The sequence below is a fragment of the Megalops cyprinoides genome, chromosome 2, assembly GCF_013368585.1.
Source record: "Megalops cyprinoides isolate fMegCyp1 chromosome 2, fMegCyp1.pri, whole genome shotgun sequence".
In the NCBI taxonomy this organism is placed as follows: domain Eukaryota; kingdom Metazoa; phylum Chordata; class Actinopteri; order Elopiformes; family Megalopidae; genus Megalops; species Megalops cyprinoides.
The window spans coordinates 10234622-10259131 of record NC_050584.1 but is presented as its reverse complement, the minus strand read 5'-3'; the positions used below and the strand labels follow the sequence as shown (position 1 = coordinate 10259131).

At 43.3% G+C, this 24510-nt stretch overlaps 1 protein-coding gene across 2 annotated transcripts; it reads left to right on the top strand.

Moving 5' to 3' along the window:
• Positions 1-475: 475 nt before the first annotated feature.
• Positions 476-24037, top strand: arhgap28 (Rho GTPase activating protein 28). Of its 2 annotated transcripts, none has more exons than XM_036553379.1 (15): positions 476-537; positions 10283-10479; positions 10685-10905; positions 14069-14171; positions 14461-14603; positions 15161-15326; positions 15424-15515; positions 17071-17148; positions 18118-18277; positions 19054-19136; positions 19686-19883; positions 20218-20355; positions 21678-21805; positions 22023-22084; positions 22221-24037. In XM_036553379.1, exons 1-15 carry the CDS (start codon positions 530-532, stop codon positions 22310-22312), a joined length of 1869 nt encoding a protein of 622 aa, XP_036409272.1. In that variant the 5' UTR covers positions 476-529; the 3' UTR covers positions 22313-24037. The 2 variants fall into 2 exon arrangements, with proteins under 2 accessions (XP_036409272.1, XP_036409281.1); XM_036553388.1 differs by lacking the exon at positions 476-537 and adding an exon at positions 6089-6205.
• The last annotated feature ends 473 nt before the right edge of the window (positions 24038-24510 follow it).

Genomic DNA, 24510 nt, shown 5'->3' with positions numbered 1-24510 from the left:
ATGTATCATTCAAATCTGCAGTGTTGATTGGCAAGTCACCAATCAAAGAGTGGTTTCACTTAGTTTGTTGACAAGAGTTTGATTTCAGGTGAAAGACACATTTACCCACAGAAATGCACTAATAGGAACCAAGAAGGATAACCCTTTATGATTTGGATTTCAACTTTAAAGTTGTCATATCTGACGTCTAAGTGAGGCTATTTTCATTTCTGAAATAAAACCAACAGTATTAAAGCGGAACACTGTGAGACGTGAAGGGAATAATTCACTTAAGAATGTTTCTGACAAATTGTGGAGTTGAGTGGCAGAGCTAAAAATAGAACAGTGACTTCATTACAAAAAGAATGGGGAAAGAAACTTCCTGGTTTTGCTTTTGAAAATGCTGCTCGTCAACATTCCAGCCCACTTTCCATTGGATTGGTGCAAGGTATGCTCTCACCATGATTGTCATTTGACTCGACTTTTGGAGACGTATGGTCAAACTGTTTCACCATCTGAGGGATCAGAGCAGGACTAAGGAGCCCCAAGCATGCACAGGTAATGAAACTCAACTCAAAAACTGACCATTTTGGTGGAAAACTATTTGAAGTTATTGTTTTGAGTAGATAGTTGTGTGTGTCCAATGACAGAAGCATATTTTGACAGCAGGAAAGCAGCAGATATATTTTCAAGCTGAATATTAGTTGTCAAAGGTGATCTCTGTTTAATTTCCAGGTTGTTATTTCTGAATATTGTATGGTGTTGGTTACAACTAGATCAGCATTTTATGAAAGGGAAATGTTTTCAACTCATTAAACTGATCCTGACATTGCATTTTAAAATGGCAAAGGGTCCAGATTAATATAGTCATATTTTAGTGTGTGTAAATAAAACATAATTTGTTTTTATAATAAGGGATTTTAAGATGAATTGAAAAGAAAGAACATAGTCTACAAGATTAAGCACATTTTTCTGCTGGACAGTTTTTTCTTACGTGTCCTTTGCAGAGGTCAGATTCGAAGATTAAAAGTATGCTAACACAAGGCTCCCAGACTGTTTATTTTAGGTAGAGGTGATTATTTTCATAGTGCTACTTGCTAACATTAAGGAAGGAACAGTTGTTGGTAAAATACATATAGCCCAAACATAATCTTGGATACAATTTAAATGTCTAGTATGAAACTTTTTATATTATAAAATACTTAGTGCTGTGTAAAACATGTGTGTTATGTGTGAGTGTTAAGCAGATGGTCTTATCCAGACCGACTTCCAGCACAAGAGAACAGAAGTGTATCCGTCTTATTTAAATGAGCAACAGTGGCAGACCAGGCTTACAACACTCCCAGCTGAGTGAGTGAGAGCACAAACATGTAAATAAACACACAAAGACCCTTTAATATTCATTCAGCTTTGTTCAAAGTCTAAAATCAGCCGCGGCAGGACAGTGACTGTTTTGAACGTTTTAACATATGATTTGAATACCTTCCTTCCTATGCTCACACCAATTCATGGGAACTTACTGCGAGCAGATAAATGTGGGTACAGTAGCTGGAATAATAAGTGTGCCATGAGGAACTTCACTGAATGCTAGCTAATATTTTGTTCTTTCACAATGGCGTGGATATACACCCATGAGGACCTAGCATGTGTTTGGAATAGGCTAGTCTGTTCATTTGCAGGCACATCCCAGGTACATGCTGAGAAGCCCAACCTCTTTGGTTGGAACTGCTTTGCATGGTCCAACAGGAATGGGCAGTGGAGAAACTTTTGGATTTGAATCGGAAGGTTTCCTCACTGGGATTAGTGAGATCTGAAAATAGCAGTGTTAAAGTGAAAAGTATACATTTCTTCTTCAAGTCTTTGCAGTGAAGTCTGGGCTTAGTTACCTTGGGATCGAGGCATAGCCCTGTCTACTGGTTGTACATTGACTCCTCGGCACTGTGAAAAGACCTCTGAAAAGCCGTGCAAAGTCTAGGGCTTTGGTAGCTGTTCAAATCCATTTGCATGCTACACATGGACATCGGCTCATTTCGCTGTGCCCTGTGAAGAGAATTGTATTTTAAAATGGTGTAGAATGTTAGTGCAAAAGCAGCTCTTAGAGTTGTAGCAGTCTGAAAGAGTTCTTTATGAACACAAATGGCGTCTGCTTTAAACCTTGATCTATCTGAATTAAAGTAGCCTGTGTATGTGAATGTTTAAATTGTCAGTTTCTGGGAATTGCTTATGTAAAAGCAAAAGTAAATCAAGTCCTGATGGATACGTTCCATAGACTTGGCTCATATTTATCATTCAGATCCATTAGGCTAAATGGAAAGATACTTCCATCTGGCTTTTGATTTTTAGTAAACATATCATCATTAAAATTTGTTTCTCTGATTGTCTGATAATTAAGCCAGTATTGTTAAGGTAAACATTACTAAAAGGCTGTGCAGGAATAGATGTTTTTCTGTTGTCTTTATTAAACGTTGCGCTTTTTATGGCCACACTTCTGGATATGTGTAGACTTCACTCCCATAGAGACACATGTTTTACATTTCCACTGTATCATTATCATTGTTGGTGAGTAAGAAGAAGTCCTGTCCTGGCTTTCAGTTGCACAAACGTGCATATTTCTCGGCAGGGACATTTCATGTGGCCTTTTATATGGTATTGTGTTTTATTAATGTAAATGGATTTGCAGTCATTTGTACAAGCTGTTGTCTTGTATTTAGAGAACACTTATTTTAATGGAAAAAAAAAATTCTCTTTCACATAGACCTGTATGGAGGTCTCTGATATAAGTGACCGTGGGACCATTTTCTGTTCGGTTCGATTTTTATTTTGCAATGTCTGCTCCCCACAAGACTTAACATGGATCCAGATGCTTAATTAGGTGTCGGAACTCCATTCTCAATTTGAATGGCCGCTGTTCAGTTTTTCCCCTCCCAGATGACCATGTTATAATTTAAGTCAGACAAGGCATGAATTTGCATTCAGACCATAGCCATGGCTTTAGCACCTGGGGGCCTCTGCTTCAGGGGAGATATTTAATTCGTTTTATTCCCTGAATGTTTACTGAGCAAATTGATGCGCTTATTTCATGCGTTGTGATTTCATTTAAATATGTAATCCTGGTCACCAGAGTGTGAAAACCCAATGCTCTGATAAAATTCTGCCAAATGAACAGCAGAGCATTTTGTTCTACCAAATGTTCTTGGTTAGTTTTCAGTGGAGACTCCTAGCATGGAAAATGGGCATTATATTCTTTCTAATTTAACATGGCAGAAAACTCCTCTCAGAGTGATACAGTAATATGTGTCTGGGCCGATGTTACATAATTTAGGTGTTTGAAATAGGAACAACCGCAAAGTTCCCTCTCACACTGCACACTAGATAATGGATATACTCACTATAAGTATGTCATAGGAAGAATATGGAGAGCTTGCTCCTTGGCTCAGTTACCATCTGCCTATTGATCCTGGTGGTACTGATATTATGCGTTGTTTGTCTGGTGCTTCCCCAATGAGGCTACCCCTTTGGAACAACCATTCCAGAAACACAAGACTTCTGTGTGTTACATCACTTGCATATAGTATTATAAGTTACTTTATTTTGTCACATGGTTATTTTGCAGTTATATTACTTTAAATTGCATTCATGGACTGTCCCAGTACCTTATCTGGTGTTGTTCTTTTTGAAATTTGTTTCTAGTTGCCATGTAAAATGCTAGATGAACACAAGCCAAAGTACTATCTCCAAAGTGGGAACAGGATATATCTGCTGAGGCAAGCGCCCCTGTGGAACATTATCAAGGCAGGGCCTCGTCCTCACATGGGTTCCTTTTGAAAAGTACCAACAGACTCATTTACAAAGCATTACACCGTTGAATTTGAATTAGAGATGCTGACTTGTGAGGCCACTCAGCCGTGTTCAGTGACTCTGTGGGGCTGTTTAGATACAAGAAAGCCACTATCTGGCAACATTGTAACCTCCCATTTTCAGTCTTTACAGACAGTTAAATTACAGGTCTGACAGCGGAGTTTACAGTGACAAGCTAATGAACAATGAAGGTTGTGATTAAGAAGGATGTGACCATGTGACTCATAAACATAAGCCAGTTGGGTTTACGGTACATTATGATTTATGATTATCTTCACTGCAAACAGCCCACTGAAATATTTGTCTTCCTCGGGTGTACTGTAAAGGCTGCACTACTTAGCTGTGCCATCTCAGTTTACAAACCATGCCAGCTGTGCCTTGGCTTGTCGTATTTGTCTGTTTTTGTGGATGCCCCTCGAGTTGACCATATTTTGCTGAGTGTCAAAAGCATACTGTAGTAGATAAACCCCTACTCCCTTTTAACAGTTCATAAGAATGCAGCATACGAGTATTCTGGTAGTCATCCTTCAGGGCTGTAAAAGATGGGACACAGATTGATGGCACAGTAACTTTGACTGTAGAGACGACTGTGGACTATATATAGAACCTCGCAGTTGCCCTGGTCTGAGCATAAGGGGAGGCCTGTTGGTCCACTTCAACAAAAAGTGCCTCTTGTCAGCAAGGGCAGGTGCAGGGTCATTTCCTCTGTGTTTTGTAGTCTTGTTAGTACAGTCTCTGTTGGTAATATCTCCATGACATTATATTAGGTGTCTAATTAATGAATAACTGCGTATGGGTCCAACAGCCTTTGACCATGAGACATGCATCGGTGACTAATATTAAATCATTCATTGCTTCCGTTTGCTCAACTATTACTATCATATATAGTAAAGGTTTTTGCCATTTGATGAAACGCATAGCCAGACCATGTAGTCTGAACAACAGATGCAGTTCTGCGGTATTTATCTGCAGTTGCTTTAAAGAGAAAGAGCCACGAAATCAGTTACGTTGAGGTATTTCTCTTGGATTATGGACTTTACACCATGGCTCTGGTGTTTACATTCTTTCAGAAATGAAGTTGTAATTGGAGGGTCCCTGGGCTCATGCCTCAGGTTTCAGGACCCACTGAGCTCGGGGGCCTTTCGGGAACACTCGCTGGTCGCTATCCCCACATGTTTCCAATTTAGTCTCATTCATCAGTGACCTACATACTGCCTTGGGGGCCATGCTTTCAGTCCATCAGTCAGCATCCAATAAGCCCCTCAGGTTTGTTCCCCCCCCTCCCCCCCCAAAAAAAAACCATCAAAATATTTAAGCGTTTCAGTCGTGTGGTTTCATCTACTGAAAATGGAAAATGGAAAATTTCTCTCACTGGCGCACATGCTGTTTTTAATTGAACGTAGCTCTTGTAGAAAAATTCTACAATATCATAGATATTTCGAGTAGCTATTTCAGATGATCTTGCCTTCTTAGTAATAATTCACATACCTTTCTCTGTGAGCATAGAACATTAAAGAGCAATCAGTGAGCTGAAATCAATGAGATCCGTAGACTATGCACTGTTGTATTTTTCTGACTTGTTTAAACTGAAAGACCTTTGTGCTAAAGGTTAATATTTTGAGTCAATTACAGTCTTGATTAGCCTACAGTTAGTAGGCATATAGATTACAGTGAAATTGTTATTGTAATTGTAATTGCTAAGTCAGTGTACCATTGTGGTGGCATGTATTAATTTGTTATGTGTATTAAAGTTGTTTTTTATTCTCTACTTTTTTTTTGTTGTTGTGCTCTGCAAGTCAGATAACTGAGTGACTGTCAAAGAAACAGGCGATAATAATGATAATGCTAACCTTATTGATTATTCCAGCCATTCTGAGGCCACATTTCTTTAATAGACCCCTTTAATAAGTATTGCAGAGCTCTGTGACACACAGTAAAGCTCTTAAGAGGGTGTCTGAAAACAATAGGAAGATATCGAGGAACAGCCAATGAGCTATAAAGACGGAATCTAAGCTTGAAAAAAGACTGGACAACAATTGGGGAAGTGCAATGCAATATACTGGCAGAGAGAAGGTAAGAGAAAGAAAGGGAGGGGTGATGAGGATGAGGGAGGGTGAGACAGAGGGGGAGAGCTGGATTCATGCCTTGTGTGGAGTCAGATGAAGGTATGTGGGCGGAGAGATGAGCTTGTTTCATCGAGATCCTGACTCCAACAGAGAAAATCTTGAGATTCAGCAGTCAGTCTGTCTTCCTCTCTCTTCACACTCAGACCGCTTTGTGAACACTAAAGGAAACTTAGTGTGCTTACTTTCGGACTGGTTAAAATTGCTAAAAGTTCCATTTGTCCACCTGGATGAGAGCCTGAAAGGTAATGCCATTTTACTTTCCATTGACAGAGGTCTTCTGTGATGTGTTTCTGTGATATTGCTTGTCTCTAGAGGTGAACTTTAGAAATGGTGTTATTAGGGATTGGAGCAGGTGGCTTAGAGTTTAGAGGTTTGGGCCATTGTTCAAAATAAACAGGGACGTTTAAGTGTATCATGCATCTTTGTTTAATATAGAGTGAATTTACGCAATAAGGAGTAGACTAGGTCTTTTATATTTGTTTTATGCCAAAGTACAGTTGAGCAAGGGAATTCTTTTTTTGCACACATCCAAAAAGCAGCTAATTTCCCATAGTTTTTGGTTACATATGCTGCAATCCAAATTTTGTTGCCTTTGTGGCTGCCCTGATATTGACTGTAGAACTGTCGTTCTGAGATTTGTGCCTTGCATACTTGCACTTAGCCAACCGCAGTTCTCACCCTGAAATTCTTGGAAAGTGTGTCTCTTCCTTCACCGTGCTTCTGTGGTGATCAAGCCTAGCAGCTGTTTGTTTACATTTACACTTACCCACTTACACAAGAGGCCTGTTAACATTTGGGGGTGCAGGTAATTTTCTGTCTTAACTACTGTATTCATGGAGTAATGAGCCCAACTTTCTTTTAACTTTGACCCCTCCCCCAATAATGACCTGCTTAGATGGCACAGTTTTGAACACTGGGACATCATAAACCCTGGCTGTATAGTCAAGTCAGAATCGAATTATCAGGGCCAGTAATTTTCTGATATGGGCAGTTTTTTTCCAGAATGTCACAGACTTGTGCGAATCATGTTGCATGAACCGGATTCAGCTGCATCACTCTCTTGGAGAGAGTTTTGTCATTTGTTCCTGGTGAATCACCAGGCATGTAATCATAACAGCTGCTGAAATATGCAACAGTGCAAATTTGCTGAGGATGTCATACATAACTCACCGTTGAATGCCATGTGGGGTGAAGTTTTGTTTGTGCTCTCGATATGATCTGTATCAGGTAGCTTGCTACACTTGGGTGAATAGCGTTTGTCTTTCTCATAAAGCAGTGTTAATTTTATTTGACTTGTTCCATCTCATCTTCACCCTCCTTTATTTCTGTTCTATAGTTACTCCACAATGAGGAAATGAGCAGGGACAGACTGTATATAGTAGTACATGCTTTGTATTTGCATGCTCAGTAGTCCTTTCCTCATTGTCATAACTGATGCAGAGATGTATATGTGTGTTGGGGGGGGGGGGGGGTGCTTTCTGTGGTCACATGATGCAGAAGGAGGGGTCAGATCTTGATCACTGGAATGGTCTGTGCTGATAAGACCACAGATAAAAAAAAAATGCTTCTGCAAAGTAGGAATGCAGCTCAGACCATGAAGGAAAAAATTAAAGCACTGGCATATCCAACAGCTTCCTTTTAAAGGTTTTGAACTCTAAACATGTGTTATAAATTTAATTTGAAATTTGTAATGTGCAGTAAATAATTTTGGATTTTATTCATTGGATTTTCACTATAATGCGTGCTCCATGGATATTTTGCATACACAATTCATATTTAATACACCAGTCAGACTGAAAAAATGCACCTTGTTCTGTAAGTGGTGTGTACTCAAAATCCCAGTCAGTTTGAATCTAGAATAATTGTCACATAAACCACTATGGAAGTACTGCCTCCTCCCCTAAGTAACACATTTTCCATTTGTGCTTGTAACCTGGTGTTGGGCAAACCAAAAAGGTTGCAGCAACAAAACTTGATTGGTTGTAAGCAATGATGTATACTTGATTAATAAACCTGCTCTGCAACAAGTACTGCGTATTTCTGTGGCAGCATTACACAAACAAACCCATTGTTCAGGACTGAGAGATGTAATGAGCAGCTTTTCAGAATAAGCTGCCATGTTTGATTCTTGGCAAAAAGCATATGCCTATGATGGTTTCCTCTTGAGCAAAAATAAGCAATGTCCTCTGAAACAGTGTGATTCGACTCAGTCATCAAGCTCTCTTTTTTTGTCAAATGTGATTTTTGAAGTTATGTCCTAATGCTGCCAGCATGTAGACTTCCTGTCATGTGGTCAGCACATTTGTGTTAATGTGACGAAGCTCAGCTGACACCAGCATCGATTAGAGGAGGAAAAGGTCCACCTCCCAGGGGATTGTGGGTCCATTTACAAATGAGTTCCGCTCTTAACACTCCGTCCTGACTCCCATCATGCAGGATTTTATTCAATAATGTCTCTTCAAATGAGGTTTGCTCCTGCTGTCTGATACTGATGCCAGAGCTGATAAGAGGACTTACCGCCATTTGACAGATAATTCTGGATTCCGTCTTGCCAATCTGCCTAGATGGACAGGAGGCAGTGATGCTAAAAAAGTAAGCTCCATCTGATTGTACAGTGCACCATTCCTCTGTGAAGAAAGTGTATTGCTGTAGGAGAAAGGCCTCCAATTTTCTGGGTGTTAATGGAGCCTGTTGAACATTGCCAAGGAGTCTACACAAAAGAGAGTCCCTCACAGACCAGCCCTCTCATTCACCTCCCATGACGGTCATCTTTCCAGCTGGCAGGGGTGAGATAAGGGCTTTAAGGGGACTTAACCTCATTTCAATATAACTAGAGGCCTTTCAAACCATACAGACCCTCTGACCACAAACCCTAAATTCTGCTTAAATGGATCAGCCCACCGCATTTCCTAAGATGAGTGTCAGGGATTGTGACCTATTTCTTCACTCTGAAAGATGTAACAAGCTGATTCTCCCCAACCAACCATAAATCAGGATGAAAAATGAAAGGCCCGATGATGTCAGGGGTGCTCCTCGTTATCACGGTCCCGTAACAAGAGGCAAGCAGCATCAAAAGTTGGGGTGTGGGAGCAAAATGGACAAGGGACATAACGCTGGACAGTGCTGTTGTTTATGTTGTCAGTTCATAGACAGCTCTTGAGCTACACAATGTGTGTGTGTGTGTGTGTGTGTGTGAGAGAGAGAGAGAGAGAGAGAGAGAGAGAGAGAGATTACTTTCAAATGATAAATGGCTCATGATACAGACACAAAGGCTTTTTTAATTGTATTACCCTAATAGAGTAGATACGAATGTGTCTGTTTTTAGCAGTGTTGTTTTTGGTCTCATGTGTTGCAAAGGTATTGAGCAGAGCTGAAATAAGAGCTTCTGGTTTATCACTGGTTTAGAATAATAAATGGCCCATTGAAGGGATTGGCATAAAGAATTAATTAGTCAGGAACAAGCAGGAGTGGTTGTGTGTCTGTTTTCAGCAACGCCGATTGTATAATGGCTTCACTCATTCATAACCTGACATTAATGTAGGTGTAGGACCATTATGTAAGGTAATTTTGCCTGGGGAGACCCAAAGGAAGCAATCTGCTCACTTCAGTGAGCGTATTAGAGAATAAGTGCAAACAGCTTCTCGTCGTAATGTTGCCTTCTTTTTTCTGTCGTGTCCCTCCTTTCCCATTCATAGGGATGTTCAGGAGAGTGGTGTATTCTGTGCTGAGATAATGGAAACGGAGAACGATGGGTCTAAATATTCAGTGTTCTCTAAATGTTCAGTGACACCGAAACTCCGCCTTCCACTGAACCCCCTGTGTCACGAAGGCATAGACACAGGCTTTTGTTGAGAGCTCATGGGAAAAGTGGGTATTTCCCATCCATATGAAAGTGTGCATGCATGTGCGCATCTGCAAGTGTCTCCCAGAAAAAAAAAGCAAAACACGATCCAAAACTTAATTGTTTGTCATTATTTTTAATAGGCTGTGTAAAGACATGGCATTGAAGCATTTACCAAGCATAGTGAAGTTTAATTAAAAGGAGAGCATGCTCTGTGGAAGAAATTGCCTTAGGGGAATGGCATTCAGCTTGTATTGTATTAAACTGTGTTATTCCATTTGCATTAACGCAGTCAAAACATGGGCACACAAGCCCATACTGGGCACACAACTGCACAGGTGCACATCCACGTGTCATGCCCACAAGAACAAACACTTTATGTAACAAGCCACAGTACATCTCTTGCTTAAACGAGCCGCTTACATCATCGAGCACCTTCACAACTGAGTAACCGAGCCTGTACCTCTGCCGTCTTCAGGAAAGTACGCTACCAGGGTTTGGACAGGATGACCTCCCCGGAGGCGCAGCGTCCCCCGCCCACGGAGCGCTCGGTGTCCCAGGACTCTCAGGACTCCCTGGACTGCGGCTCCATGGAGGACTACTGGAGTGAGATGAAGAGCATCGAGGAGTCTGGCCACGGCGGCTACGAGGAGCTGGAGCGGCGCAGCAGCGACGGTATGTGACGCTCCGTCCACCAGGCAAAGGAGCAGCAGCAGGGCACTGCAGAGCACTGCTTTAATGTTAGGACAGTCGCAGAGTGGATCTTACAGTTGCAGCGCATGTTCCCTTTCAGTTTTCTACTGTCATAAGCCATTTGCATACACAATTTGCATACAGCGCCTTAAGCTGGAATGGTGGGGCTCCCGCGTGTGTGTTTCAGAGGCGGAGCTTGAGGAGGCGTGGCTCCAGGAGGCGGGGCTCTCCACGCTGGTGTCTGGGGCCCCGGGAGACGGCCCCACCGAGGCCATCCTGTCCACCCTCACGCGCTCGCAGGCGGCCCTCGTCAGGAAGCGCCTGGACAACTACACCCAGACCCTGCGCAAGAGGAACAAGCAGCCCATCCGCCACGTCCGCGACGTCTTCTCCAGCGTCGACGCACCGGTGAGCGAGGACCCCAGATCCTCTGTGACAAACAGCGACATTATCGTCTGACCAAACAGGTCAAACCCTGTTATACGAGGGCAGCCTGTTGATTCATAAATTTGTAATTCTGAGACACACCCATCTGCCTGCCTCACGCCATTTTGAAATGAAACTAAAAGTGAGCAGCGTGTCCAGATAAATGTCAACTTGTCAATTTTAAGCTTTAGACAATTAAATATAATTATATATAATGATAATGGGTAAAGATATTGCTCATTTATTGTAAATATAAATTATTTGACATTTAGAACATTAATTATTATTTGGATCACTCTATTTGCAATATTCTTTCATTTCTGTCCAGGAAATCAAAGAACCGAGATCAATTTATCTTTCCCAGAACTCCCCAGACAACGTCCAATGCTATGTCAATTTTTGGCGATTCACAGTGAGCCTTCATCTCACTCCAGTGAGCCACCAGTAATCCTAAGAAGTTCACATTGCATCTCTACTGATTGAGAATGTAAAGAGGCTGAGCCACAAATCTGATTGACAGGCAACAGGTGTTCTTTATTGTTAATCTGTCCTACATCACTGTTGTAACACTGATATGTGGGCTTTTCGTTTTCTCATTTTATCTGCACATTGCTTTGGCGCTTGAATGAAATGTAGCAGGGGATTCTGGGCATTCTACACAAGTGCTTGAGATGCCGTGGTGCTTCCCTCTCATTCTCACACACATTTGGCACAGCCGGCCACCCGTTCCCGACCCCGCTGAAATACGACAGTCTCCCTCTCGTGGCTGTGCCCGCGACCCCGGTGTGCTCAGCTGGTGCGTCAGCTGACCCCAGCTCTGGAAATAGATCCCGCTGGCCGGCCGCTTTAACTGGAGCTCTGCATGCATGAATGCGTGACGGGGGGAAACAGGGAAGTCCCTGCTACTTGCCGTCAACAAAGGCATTTCAGTGCAGATGGAAACGTGTCATTGAGCACAGAGGAAGCGAGAGGCGGTTTTAGTTCAGGTAATGCAAGTATTGTGTTTGCTCCCCACTGAGGGGAAGGTGACTAACAGTAACGGGACGGTCTGTGGCGGTTATGACAATCTTAGGGCCATGACCTGCTGTTATGATACTGTGAAATATTGATGAGGCGGGTGTGGGGGGGATGGAGGGGAACCGGAATATAAGGGCTGGATCAGTGCTTTTGTCTACTTGGTTAGCACAGATTGAGCTGTGGCTCCAGCCCTGGTGGTGAGTCAGACCGCTGGCAGGGAGGACTGTGTGATGAGTCACCCTCAGCTGGACTGACAGCTGAGCTCTCTGACACGGAGCTGGACTCAGCCTCTTGTGCGCTCTCACACGTGGGCTGCGGCATGAACATTAATACGATCGAGGGGCGAACATGAAGTCTCTCAGCTTAGCTGGGAAGCAAACTAACGATGGACGAAAATCTTTCCAAGCCTGCTCAAAATTGAAAGGCAAGCTAGTTACATTAATATGAAATGCTCCATTAAGTTAAATTAGGGGAATAAAGTACACTATATACTTTCTGCATCATTAACTGCTTTGCTCTAAAAGCAATATATGGATTTGATATCTATGTGAGAACTGGAGCACAAAGTGAACAGCAGGTAGACACCATCTGATTTGGGAAGACAGCATAATGATCACAAACGCAGTTGGCATTGCAGACAGGACCAAATGACCTTAGCTGGCTGTATTCGCATTTTTATGCTTTTCCCTGTAGTCTTTGTCTTTAACTATTCCCCAGAATACAGCTAATAAACAAAGTAATATTTACAAAGGGGAAAAAGACCTTGTACATTATGAGTGTAGGCAGCATAACAAGACAGCTGTGTAGCCATGCTAGCAGCCATGTTAGCTGTTGTTTTCTCTTGCTGATGTTGCATCATATGGCATTTTATCCTGCTATGATCTTAAATATGAATCGAATAGATTTATATTTATCTGATACATTTAGCACAGTAGAACTAGATATTTAACAGGTTTTTGTGCCAGCTATCTTAATACGCTGTTTTAAAGCTATTTTCGGTACTTTCCATTTGCCCTTGTAAAATTCCCCTGTAGCAGGTGTTAACAGTTGGGAGATTTGATAGCCTATGATGCCACATTCAAATCCACTGATCAGAACACAGAGAACACAGTTGTCAGGTTTAAAACGGCTTGATTCTTTGATCACTTTGCTTTCTTGCCTGGACTTCAACCAGGATCAAGTTAGTCCGGTTCATATGTCAGTGTGAAAGATGCCACAGTGCATGCCTGTTCACATTTAGAGCTGTGCACCTCAAGCTTACTTTGTGAATGTAATTCTGGCGGTACATATTTTACAGACTATGGTACAGGAAGGAGTGGCAGGGCATTTTGTATTAGTTTTTGGATTGAACATTGTGGGGGTTGAGGTCTCCATGAATATGATTATTTGGGGGGGTGTGTTGGCCGGTTTTGATTATTGGGGGGGTTACAACCCCCCCACCCCCCCCGTAATTTATGCCCATGCTGTTGACTGACATTCCATAGGAACTTTGCTAGACGTAGTTTTGTTTAGCAGTTTTGTTGGCATTTGACCGTCCTTGAATTTGATCCATTTGTTTTTTTGGGTACCAATCCATATTTACTCAGACTCCACTGATGCACAGCCAAAGGACTGACATCATTGTCAGAGTGTTCGTGATAAAATGATGAATAAGTGTCGTTTTTTGAAAAATAAAATAAAATTTAGAGCTCTTCATCAAATCCTCGCACTTATCTCCTTAGGAAGAATAATGGGAAAGACCTCTTGGTTCTCGTCTTTTAGGGTAGTCATTTATATTTTACAATTCAGTGTCCAGCACTTAAGTCCTCACTCTGAAAGGATGACCTCATTTTTAAATCAAGCCTAGAAAATCCATCATGATGTGCAATTGCATGGTACAAGCACATGTTACCAAATCGATGACCTTCACAGTGGTTAAATGATAAAACAGCTCTCCAGATGTCAGACATTTTTATGTACTTCTCATTAAAATGACATCTCCATAGCACTATAAAACCACCTAATGCTGAATATTTACAGCAGCAGTAAAGAAGCACTTGTGCTGTGAGATTAATTTGGGAATTGAATTTGACTCAAGCGGGCATTAATTCAGTGCGCTCTCTCTCTCTCTCTCTCTCTCTCTCTGCAGTCCATACCTGCCAAGGAGCAGATCGCCCCGGTGTCCCCCATCTCCCCCATCTCGCCCAAAACCCAGCGCCCATCCAAGCTGCCCATCTGGATGCCCGTAAAAGGTACGCGCCTCAGTGACTGCGCAAGGGTCCTCCCTCTTCCAGTGGAGCTTTCTTCATTCTGTCCAATCGCACTGAGAGATCAGAAGAGCCAATACAGTTAAGCTCATTGTTTCGAGCAGTTCGCCTCTGTTACTACACTTGTAAAGCCTTGTGACCGTAAACGAGCCGTAACGCTGAAGCGCTCGGACGGTGATCACATGAGGATAGCGTGCGCTCACCCCCCGTCCCCCCGCGTCCCGCTGGGGCGAGCGTCGCAGGGCATGTTTCTCACAGCCGGCTCCGTTTGCAGGGGAGAGCCGCGTGCCGGACTGCGAGCCTTCACGGGACACTCTGTCCTCTGAGGTGCCCTACTCGGAGGGAGCCGCTGCCCACAGGAAAGGGAAGGACTGCCTGGACTGTCAGAGGGTCAGGAGGGATGACAGGACTGCACAAGTGAGCACGCGTGTGCACACACACACACGCGCGCACACACACACTTCTTCCCATTAGCTGTGCCATTAAAACTCTAGCCCTATGCTTGTCAGGAAGGAGTAGGTCTTCCCTAGATGCAGATTAAAATTCTTTTCTGCTGGCAAGATCCCCACAGTGTATAAACATTCCTTCATCACCTGGCAGTAAGAACATCTACTATGACTGGTATTAAAGTATCAAGGGTTTGCTCCCTGTGCTTCTCACAGTAACAGTGTTTTCTTGTCATGTTGGCATTCTGAATGAATACTGTAAACACACACACATATGTGAATATGTATGTATATATGTGTGTGTGTGTGTAAAATATATAGCTGTGAGTATTCACCTTATGACCTTATGTTCATTCTGTTGTCTTTGATATATGAAGAATGCGTAGGCACACACTCACTGTGTTCACTTTAGGCAGTTTAGAATTGCATTTATTGAATTTGTTTAAATAGGCTTTTCCCGCTAAATACATGGAATGACATTTGGGATGAAGTTACAGAACTAAAGTGACTTTCTCTCCTCTTGTGCAGACCATTCAACCCTTTCGGCCCAAACTGGGGCTGACGAAGGTGCGAGACCTGTCATCGGAAGACATGAAAAAAATCTCCTGCATCTCTCTGATAGAGCTTTCCACATTTTACGACTGCCTGGGAATCGAGCTGAAACGGAACCGGACGGTGCGCAGCAAAGCTCGAGGTGGGTCGTGGTTTTTCGGGGTTGGCGGTCTCTTCCCTCGCTACCTCGAAACTCGCAGCAGAGGTTGTGAACACTCAATTTGCTTCTGTCTTGACAGAGAGTGGAATCTTCGGAGTTCCCCTCGCAACTCTATTGGAAAACGACCAGAAGTTAATCCCAGGGTCCAAAGTTCCTCTTGTTTTCAGAAAGGTAGGCCTGCAAGACTGTATGAGGAAAGTTTCTGCTTTGAAGGCAGTGCTGTTGATATCCATCACTGTGTGGCAGGCAGTTTCACCTCATTCGTGAATTTATTGAATTTCTTCAAAGTTTCTCTGAGTCTTTTTTTTTTTTCCTTCTTTATTGCGATTTGAGCCACTGATTGCACCAAAATTAAAGACAGATTCGTTTGGTAAATACAAACTACAGGTTCTCTCTTGGTGACCTTGTCTGTGGCTAGGTAAAGAGAAGTTCCTGGCTGTGGCTGAGTGGGATGTTTACTGCGGAGGGAGAGATATTACTCACTGTTTTGTGGGTTTACACATACTAATTCAGCTTCTACTTACTCATCAGTGCTGTAGATTAGGCCTTGTCTGCTGCGCTCCTCCACCACCACTCCCTCGCTTATCCCTCCCAGCGATAACCCACAGTACCGTCGCCCAGATGGCCTTCGGGTCACACCAAACAGCCCAATCCTGCAAGCTGTATCAGGCCTCTTCTCCGCCTCAGATGTTTGTGCGAGTGGGAGTAGGCCAGAGCGGCTCAAGGGCGGTTTTGCGAGAGGGTGGGAGCTGGACTGCCGATTGCAGCCCAAGCGCTGATTCCTGTCACGTCTCTCTGTATCAGCACACTCAGACCCTTTTGGGGCAGAGCATGGACTTCGTGGCATCAGCAAGAAATTCCAGAGTGGGTCCAGAGTTAACACTATTCTGAAGGTTTTGCAGTTTGACAAGCCCTAGGTTTGCAGCACAGGAGTGTTGCGAACTGCTCCCCGCGGCTGTGAGACGATACGCAGCAGCTGTTCCCCCACAGAGACAGCTGCCGCCTCGGCATCGCCAGGATTCCACTTGTTATGACTGGGGGAGAGGAGAACCGTGTTGATGTCTGAGGAGGACCGTGCAATTTAACGTTTAGACTCCTGTCTGATGAGGATCAAACAAACTGCCTTTGATGCAGCAAACAGTTGAAGTGAATCTGTCCCACCTGTTAGGTGAAGCTAAATGCAAAGCAGTGAGGTGCTAAAATACTAATGTGGTGTACGCTTCCGTGGGAGCAGAGGAGGGAGAGTGGCGAGGGGGGCTCGAGCAATCAGAAGGGACGATCAGTTTGCCTGGTTTTAAATGTGCGCTTGAGCGATAGCGTGTTATCTCATGGTGCTGGCTCAGAAACATCCATCTCCTCTTTCGGCAGACTGGAATGTTTGAACCGCGGATATGTTCTATGAAAGCACACAGCATTGTATTTAATCAAAATAATTACAGCTCTTTACCACAGCCATTTTAGTCCATTGCTTGTACAGTTCCGAGAGGTGTGACATATTATCCACTCTCCCCAGGGCGAGATTAGAACAAATGTTTAAAATTCTTCATTTTACTGCTCATCAATGTGAACACCCATTTTGTAAGTTCAATTGCTTAGTCCTTAGCAGTAAGAGGAAATAAGTCAAAATAATTTTGTAATTCAGCATTTCAGAGCCTCATGCGAGTAATGCCCGTATTCACCGAGCGTGTGGGTGTTTTGTGCTTTGTGTGCATGTTTGCGCTGGCAGATTTTGTCCAAATTGGAGCAGACAGGACTGCAGACAGAGGGCATTCTGAGGGTGCCAGGCTCCGCCTCCAGGGTCAAGGTGAGACCGCACCTCTGCAGCTCGGTGTACCACCACGGCAAACGACACCGAGTCCCACTGACACGAACGCGACTATTTTCTCACGTGACAGTCTGTCGCTCACTGCTGTTGAACCTCTGCCTCGGTGCCATGTTGTTCTCTGTTCCAGCGAAGCTGTTTACTTCGTAGAATCCTTGTGAATTATGTTGAATTATTTCACATCATTTCATGTCACCAGAATGACCTAGAACTTCTCTTATTCTCATCCTCCATGCACAAGATTTATCCATTTCAGCAGGTTCCTGTAACACCACTGTAGCATATACTGTGGTCTAGCAGGATCCGCTGAGTAGTACAGAAAATACATACTGCTGTAGTTACAGAAGTGCAAGCGGGCCAAAGCTGTAACAGTGTCTTCCTTCTGAATGTCTGAAAGAGTCCAGTGTCACTTCTCGGCGCCCTCTCTTATCTCTCTCTTTATTAGGCCTGCTTAGTATTTGTGGCCTGTGTAGTTTTACTGCCTGCAGTTGCTCATATTAACCTGGCTTGTGTCGGAATGAGTGGAGCAGTGCTGAGTTCGGGCACTCTGTGAGTATGATGTCCTGTGGGTTTTGGCGCCTCCCTGATTAAAGCTTTGCCTCTGTCAGGAGGGATTCCACTGCGTAGACAGGAGGCTAGGGAGCCCAATATGTCCCAGTTTGATTTGTTTGACGCCATTGCAGGTCGTTCACTGAGTTCATACCCCAGGAGCATTCAGAGGGAAAGCTTTGTAGGTAATGGGCTCCCTGTGGGATTGAGTTGGCGGTGGGGGGGGGGGGGGCAGACACACATGGAAGTGGTTAGCCTGGGGTACGGCTTTGCGCTGGTGTGGTCCGAACTCACCACAGAGCAGCCTCCGCTAACAATGGACGAACTGTCTGAGAAACTGAGGGAGCTTCAGTTTCCTGTCTTATTTTTATTTATTAATTTTTTCCGTCTGTGGGATGGCAGCACCTGCGGCAAGAGCTGGAGTCCAAGTTCTACGAAGACCGGTTTGACTGGGACCAGGTCCGGCACAATGACGCGTCGGGCCTGCTCAAGATGTTCATCCGGGAGCTGCCCTGCCCCCTGCTGACTCATCAGCACCTCCCCGCCTTCGTCGCAGTGCAGAGTGAGTCGTTCGTCCCCCTCCCCCGCAATGCCACCCCCCCCCCCCCCCTCCAAGAGCACTCCTCCGCTGTTCGCCTCTCTCCTCTCCAAATATACACGGCCGACATGTGGTGCTCGGCCCACGCGCAAGCACTGCTCCAACTGCACTGTGGTTTCTACCGAGAACTCTGCGGAGTAGCGTGGACATCGATCCCTCAACCCACATACCATGGAAATATCTATTTTCTACTGTCCAAGCCTCCCTAGTATGTTAGTGCTGGTAGGGCTGTTTCACTCTCAGAACACTGGGACATTTCGACACAAATGCTGTTTATCAGTCAAATTACTGTCCAGCTCTCTCTCTCTCAGTGTTGGATCTGTTGGAATTTCAACATTTAAACCTTTGTATGCCATGACTCTAATTAATCTCACAACTGGTCTGATAGGTGTGAACAGCTTATTATATGCGTTGCCTGAATTAGTGTGTGAAAATTGTGCAAATTCATGAGTTGAAACATTTTTGCCAACACCACTGCCATCTTGTGGCATGTCCTAGAACTGAATTTACCAACCATTGTGAACTGTGCTGTACACACCCGACACACTTATGTCTGTTTGTGTCTTCAATGTTTGAGTTGGTTGAGTTGCAGACTGCTTACATGGCACCGTAGCTCTCTTTAGTTGTCATCTTCCCTTTACTACATAACACAACCCCTGCTGAGCTCTTGAAGGTGTATGTTGAAGGAGTTTGTTTTTTGAGGTATTGACTGCCTCTCCTCTTGTTTCTGTGATTGTCAGAAATCTCATTGTTCAAACATCAGATCCAAGCCCTGCACCTGCTGATCATGCTGCTGCCAGAGCCTAACAGAGACACGCTGAAGGTGAGATTCTGATAAACAACCTTAGAATCTCCAGTGTTGGGTGAGCTTAGCCCTAAAGGGGGATTAGCCCTAAAGGCAAATCATCCTTTGACATCCCTCCACAGTTTACATGTTCTCTTTGTGTGTGTTTTAGCTGGGTAAATACTACTGGAGGAAATTCCTTTCTGTGGAATATTTGGGCTGTGTCATTGACCTCATGTTTTAGTAAGAATAAAAATATTTGTGACTTGGCACATAGTAATTATGTGAGTGTTTGGAGAAGTAGTAGGAAAAACAGGTTAGACAAGCATACTACATTACAGATTCTCTGCAATTACAACACCATAATGAAGGTGCAGAATACCACAGAGGTGCCCAGTTTAGATTATGCTGAAAAGCTCATAAATTTCCAATGACTTCCAGTGAAAAGGAAGGAAACAAAACTTACACCAACAAAAGCTGCAGAAGGCTGGGTCATGAATTGGCCTCAGTTAGGCTGGTTTTATATGCTGCTAAAGGCCCACCGGACGATGAATGTTCTCACCACATGGTTGCAACACTGGTCTTCAGGCTTTGCTGGAGTTCCTCAGGAAGGTCGTGGCCAATGAGGACAAGAACCGCATGAGCCTGTGGAACGTCTCCATGATCGTGGCGCCCAACCTTTTCATCTCCCGTGGCAAGAGCACCAAGCTGGAGGAGATGCAAGGGGCGCCGGGCTCCGCCCAGCTGGTGCGCCTCCTCATCACCCATCAGGACCTGTTATGGACGGTGAGCTACACAAAGTGTCCTGCCGCCACTCTTCTGACTTTGACTTCACCTCTCAAACTATGACTACCCTGTCCTAGAGAAAGTGGGGTTTGGCTAACACACGCGTGGCATGCTGCCAGATTGTAAAGTTCAATCAATAAGCAAAATTCAACTGAGCAGTTACACACCTACTTTTTTTTATTAGATACGATTGCAATCCTTAATGCGTTAGTTGAGGTTGTATTCCTTGAACACTGGTGAATAGGACAATCGAGCCATATTTTTGTAGGTGCAGACCCCATCTGCCTTTGCGTTCTAAATTGACATGGATGTTTTTTTTTTCCTTTCCCCTCAGGTCCCATCCTTTCTGATCAGCCAGGTACGGAAGATGAATGAAGCACCTGTGAGCAAGAAGACCCCCGGCTCGGAGAAGACCAAGAGGAGGCTGCTGCGGAGAAGGAACGCCGAGCGTGACAAAGGAGAGAGAAGCGAGGTACGCTAGGCAGCGTCTACCACTCCCACAGAGAGCTAAACTCGATTGAGTCAGAACTGTGATCAGGAAAACGCAAGCCATAAACCCACTGCTCACAGCGGGGTCTCTGCAGAAGCACGTACTTCAGAACTTGGGCAACCAATAGGTTTACAGTTAACAACATTAAAAATGGTCATTTCTCAGCCCAACCAAATCTATGTCCTTATATTGGAAATCATCCAGAATACTGTGAATTTGTGCCCTGGTAGGAACAAGTGGCTGGACACAGCTGCTGATGAAATTCTGAGTCTTGAAATTACTTCTTTGACAACATAAATATGCTATGCTATTTTAACATTTTAACAACTGTTCCTATTTGAGGTCATTATTTGAGAGCCACATAATTTTAAGTCATTGCATTGTACATGTTTGTATTTGCAGTTTTGGGATGTAAATGTAAAAGTACTTCATTTTGAACTATAATGTTTGTAATTTAAATATATTGTTCATGAGCTGTTCACAATCATGAAGTAGAACATACTTCAGTTTTAAGTATTCTGCCAACAAGAACATGCATTTGAAGTTTAGTCATTTGAATTTTGACAACTTTGAGCTACAATTCTGACATTTAGTACATTTCCTTTGCAAATCAGAATATCTTGTTTTGTTTTGACTTTTTAAAGATGTACAGAGATGTTTCAGGAAATGTTAGTGTACTGTAGGTTGTGCAATTATTATATAATAGGAAATTGCTTTGTAAAATGCTTTGTTAAAAGCAGTCTTTATGCAGTTGTCTGTACTTCGAGGTTACTGTCTTTAAAGGCAAGATGTAAAATTACTTAATTCTGATTTAATTCAAGCCTGTGTATGTCTTCAGTGGTTGACTTTAATTAATGAATGGTTATGGATTTTATTAAAACCCATATAGCCTTTTCTCACCTGCAGTTTTCTCACTATCACAGTTAAATAACCAGTGTTCGTAATGTGTTTCCAGCCAGTGAATGCTGTAATTTTCTCATTAATCGCACATCACTGTGACCACTTGCAAATTTACAATCTAATTAGAAGGATGATTAAAAGTGTTCTAAATTGAATGTCACACTGAGAATATGAAATGTGGACCAGCACAATCTCTGCGTAGGATTGCTTATTTTCTTATTAGAAGAAAGGTTATCATTTGCGCATATTCCTCAAATATGTTTAGTTTTATTACCGGGAATGGGAGATGTGGGGATTAAAATGAAAAGAAGACACATCTATTGAAATTATGAAGCTCTCTTATAAAAACAGTGTTGGCTACATGCCAGAGACAGGCATAAGGGATTTCCACTGTATGTCCACAGGTGTCTGACCTGCGTGAGGGTGTCATTCGGGTTCATGCGCCTCTGCATGCAAAAGTCTCCATGGCAATACAACTGGACAGTGAGACGAAAGCCAAAGATGTCATGGCTCGATTTGACTGTGAGACCAGGTGGGGTGTGTGTGTGTCTGTGTGTGTGTGTGTACTCATGTGTTCACCAGTACGGCCATATTTTGAGACCAGGACACTGATAGGCAGACAGCAAAGCATGTCACCATGCATGTGTGATAGTTACCATCCATAATGTGTGTCTCTGTCTGTGTTTGTGTGTGTGCGCTTTAACAAAAAAATCCAACTAAACTCCGATTTTTCTTTTCTCTTCAAACAGAGGCTCTCGCAGCTCTAGTAAAAGACAACGACAGTATTTGTTTGAGGTTGGAGGAAACATAGGTATGCAAATAATCCACCCATGAGTACTTGCTCTTTTTTGGCAAGTTGAACATTGAAACAAGGCTGTAAGACACCAGCTAAATATTACTTTTATTCTTACCACTATCACATACTGAGTGTCATATTTATATTATAGGTGAGCGCTGCTTGGATCCTGAAACGCATCTTCTGGACTTATACCGTGTTAACCCGACCTGTGAGTGGATCTTCAAACCTAGAACAACCTGAAGACGAACACCTGGGCAGAGCACAAGTGAAAGAACAGAATGACGATTGACCATCAAAAAGGGTCAGATATTGCCACCTGCTGGTCATCTATGAGAATTTGCATGTTGAGTCAAGGAAGATCAAATGCTGGTGTGGATTTAAACGATATGACCCTTGTACAGAATCACTTAACAGGATCACAGCTTTGTGAAGAAGAATGGAGAAGGCATGGCAAGCTGCCGTTGGGATAAACTGAAGCACAAACAGGGTGAGACCACGTGAGTCTCCTTTCAAAATGGAAGTATTTTCATAACGAACATAACTTTGAGAAGTTTTACATCTCAGTGGCCAACTGAACACAATACTTGCCATCAGGACTGGTCAGTGCCAAAGACATGCGCAATGCAGTGTTCAGCCTCCAGTAGCTATCGCTAAAGCTCATCTCTCTTCTGCCTGCCTTTTACCACTTACAATGCAACCAAAGTGTAAAAATTCTGTACATATATACATAATATTTATACCACTAATTTATCCCACTTTTGTATGATTATATGCTTTATAAACCGCATTTTGTCTGTCTGTTGCTGTATTAGGAGCATGTTTCATTGTAAAGCCATTTTCATTGACATCAGCCCTGTGTTGCATTCAGATCACTAATGAAGACGACTGTGGGAAGCTAGGAGGATATTTCTGTGTGCTCACATTGCACTGAGTTATGCTATTACTGGTCGAGAGCCAGAATTCTCAAACATTTGGGCCTGAGCCACATAGTGTTTACACCTCCAGGCTCAAACCCTGAAGTATGTGGACATGTGTGGTGAGCCTGTCTCACTGACCGTACAGAAGAACGTACCCATGATTTTAGCAGCCCCACGGCTGGCAGAATGACAATGACAAGGCCCACAGTCCGTCACAGATTAATTGAAACACTACTCTGAGGGTGCCCACAACTGGAATTAGGGGAAAGCCTCTTATTTTTAGGCAAATTACCCAAAATTGCTATGAGTGGAAGGTGTGCTTGTTTACCAGTGTTTACAGTGTTTGAGCTTGTGAATGTGAGAGATTTGCTAAATCAGTGTGCCACAAATTCCATATTATTGTATGCTTGTGTATTTGACATCAATGCCACAGATTGTTCTGGCTTCGTCGTGGTTGCGCGCTGCATTCTGAATGAATCAAGCTCCAGTTGAGTACACGTGGAAGCCTCTGTTGCTGATTACATGGCTCAGGAATTATTTGCTCCCTCCAAAGCTTGCTAGAGAAGAGGCATAAACTATGTTGCATGTGTTCTCATCTGATTTCCAACATGTGTGTTACAAATTTTTTTTTTTTAATTTTTGTATTTTACATAGATTATGATTTTGACACTGCCAGCAGTTGTGCCATTTCTTTTGGCACAGTGGAAGTTTCGCTGTTACTCCACATGACCTTTGTCATTAACACATGAACTGAATACACTATCCACAATCTGAATGAATGAACGCCTGCTTGTATTTCCTTTCAAATCCAACACAAGTCAGTTTGTTTCACCTGCTAGAAAAAGGGAACAAGCTACCGTTTAATGGGTGATTTTAGACAGGTGATAGCCAGTGCCTAAACAGCTCCTCAAAATTCATAATATATTTGCAGTAATCAATAACATTTTATCTTCTGCTTATCAATGCACCATAACGAGACGAATGATATCAGAGTAGGAAGTACATGGTTACAGTGGGTGTAGGTTGGTATGCTAAGTAGGCGCGGGCATGTGGGCAGATGTAGTACAGTGTAGCTGTGCAAGCAGGTCTGACAGGTTGCTGATAGGTTTGGGGCTTTCCTTCCTCTCGACTCCCGAAACTCTCAGCAACTACAGTGTTGCTCATTTCATTACTGTTGTCACAACAAGCAACCATTCACCAGAAATCTGATGCGTTCCAGCAAATATCTCAAGCCTGAGTGCAACAAGGGTGCCCCGAGTGGCTGAGTGGTGTTGGCGTGTTTCCCAGAATGTGGGCTTCTTTGCCCATATATGTGGAGTGCCACTTTCCACCAAAGGGCTAAAAGATCTTCATTTCACCATTTTCAGGTGCCTTTGCATTTATGACGAGAATTTCCTGTCTTGTCTGATTAATGTCAACAGGTCCAGAAAGTCTCCCTGTGGACAGGTTTGAGAACATCCAATTTGTCAGACCTCAGCATATCATTGGTCAAGATCCAATACTATCACCTGTGATTATTGT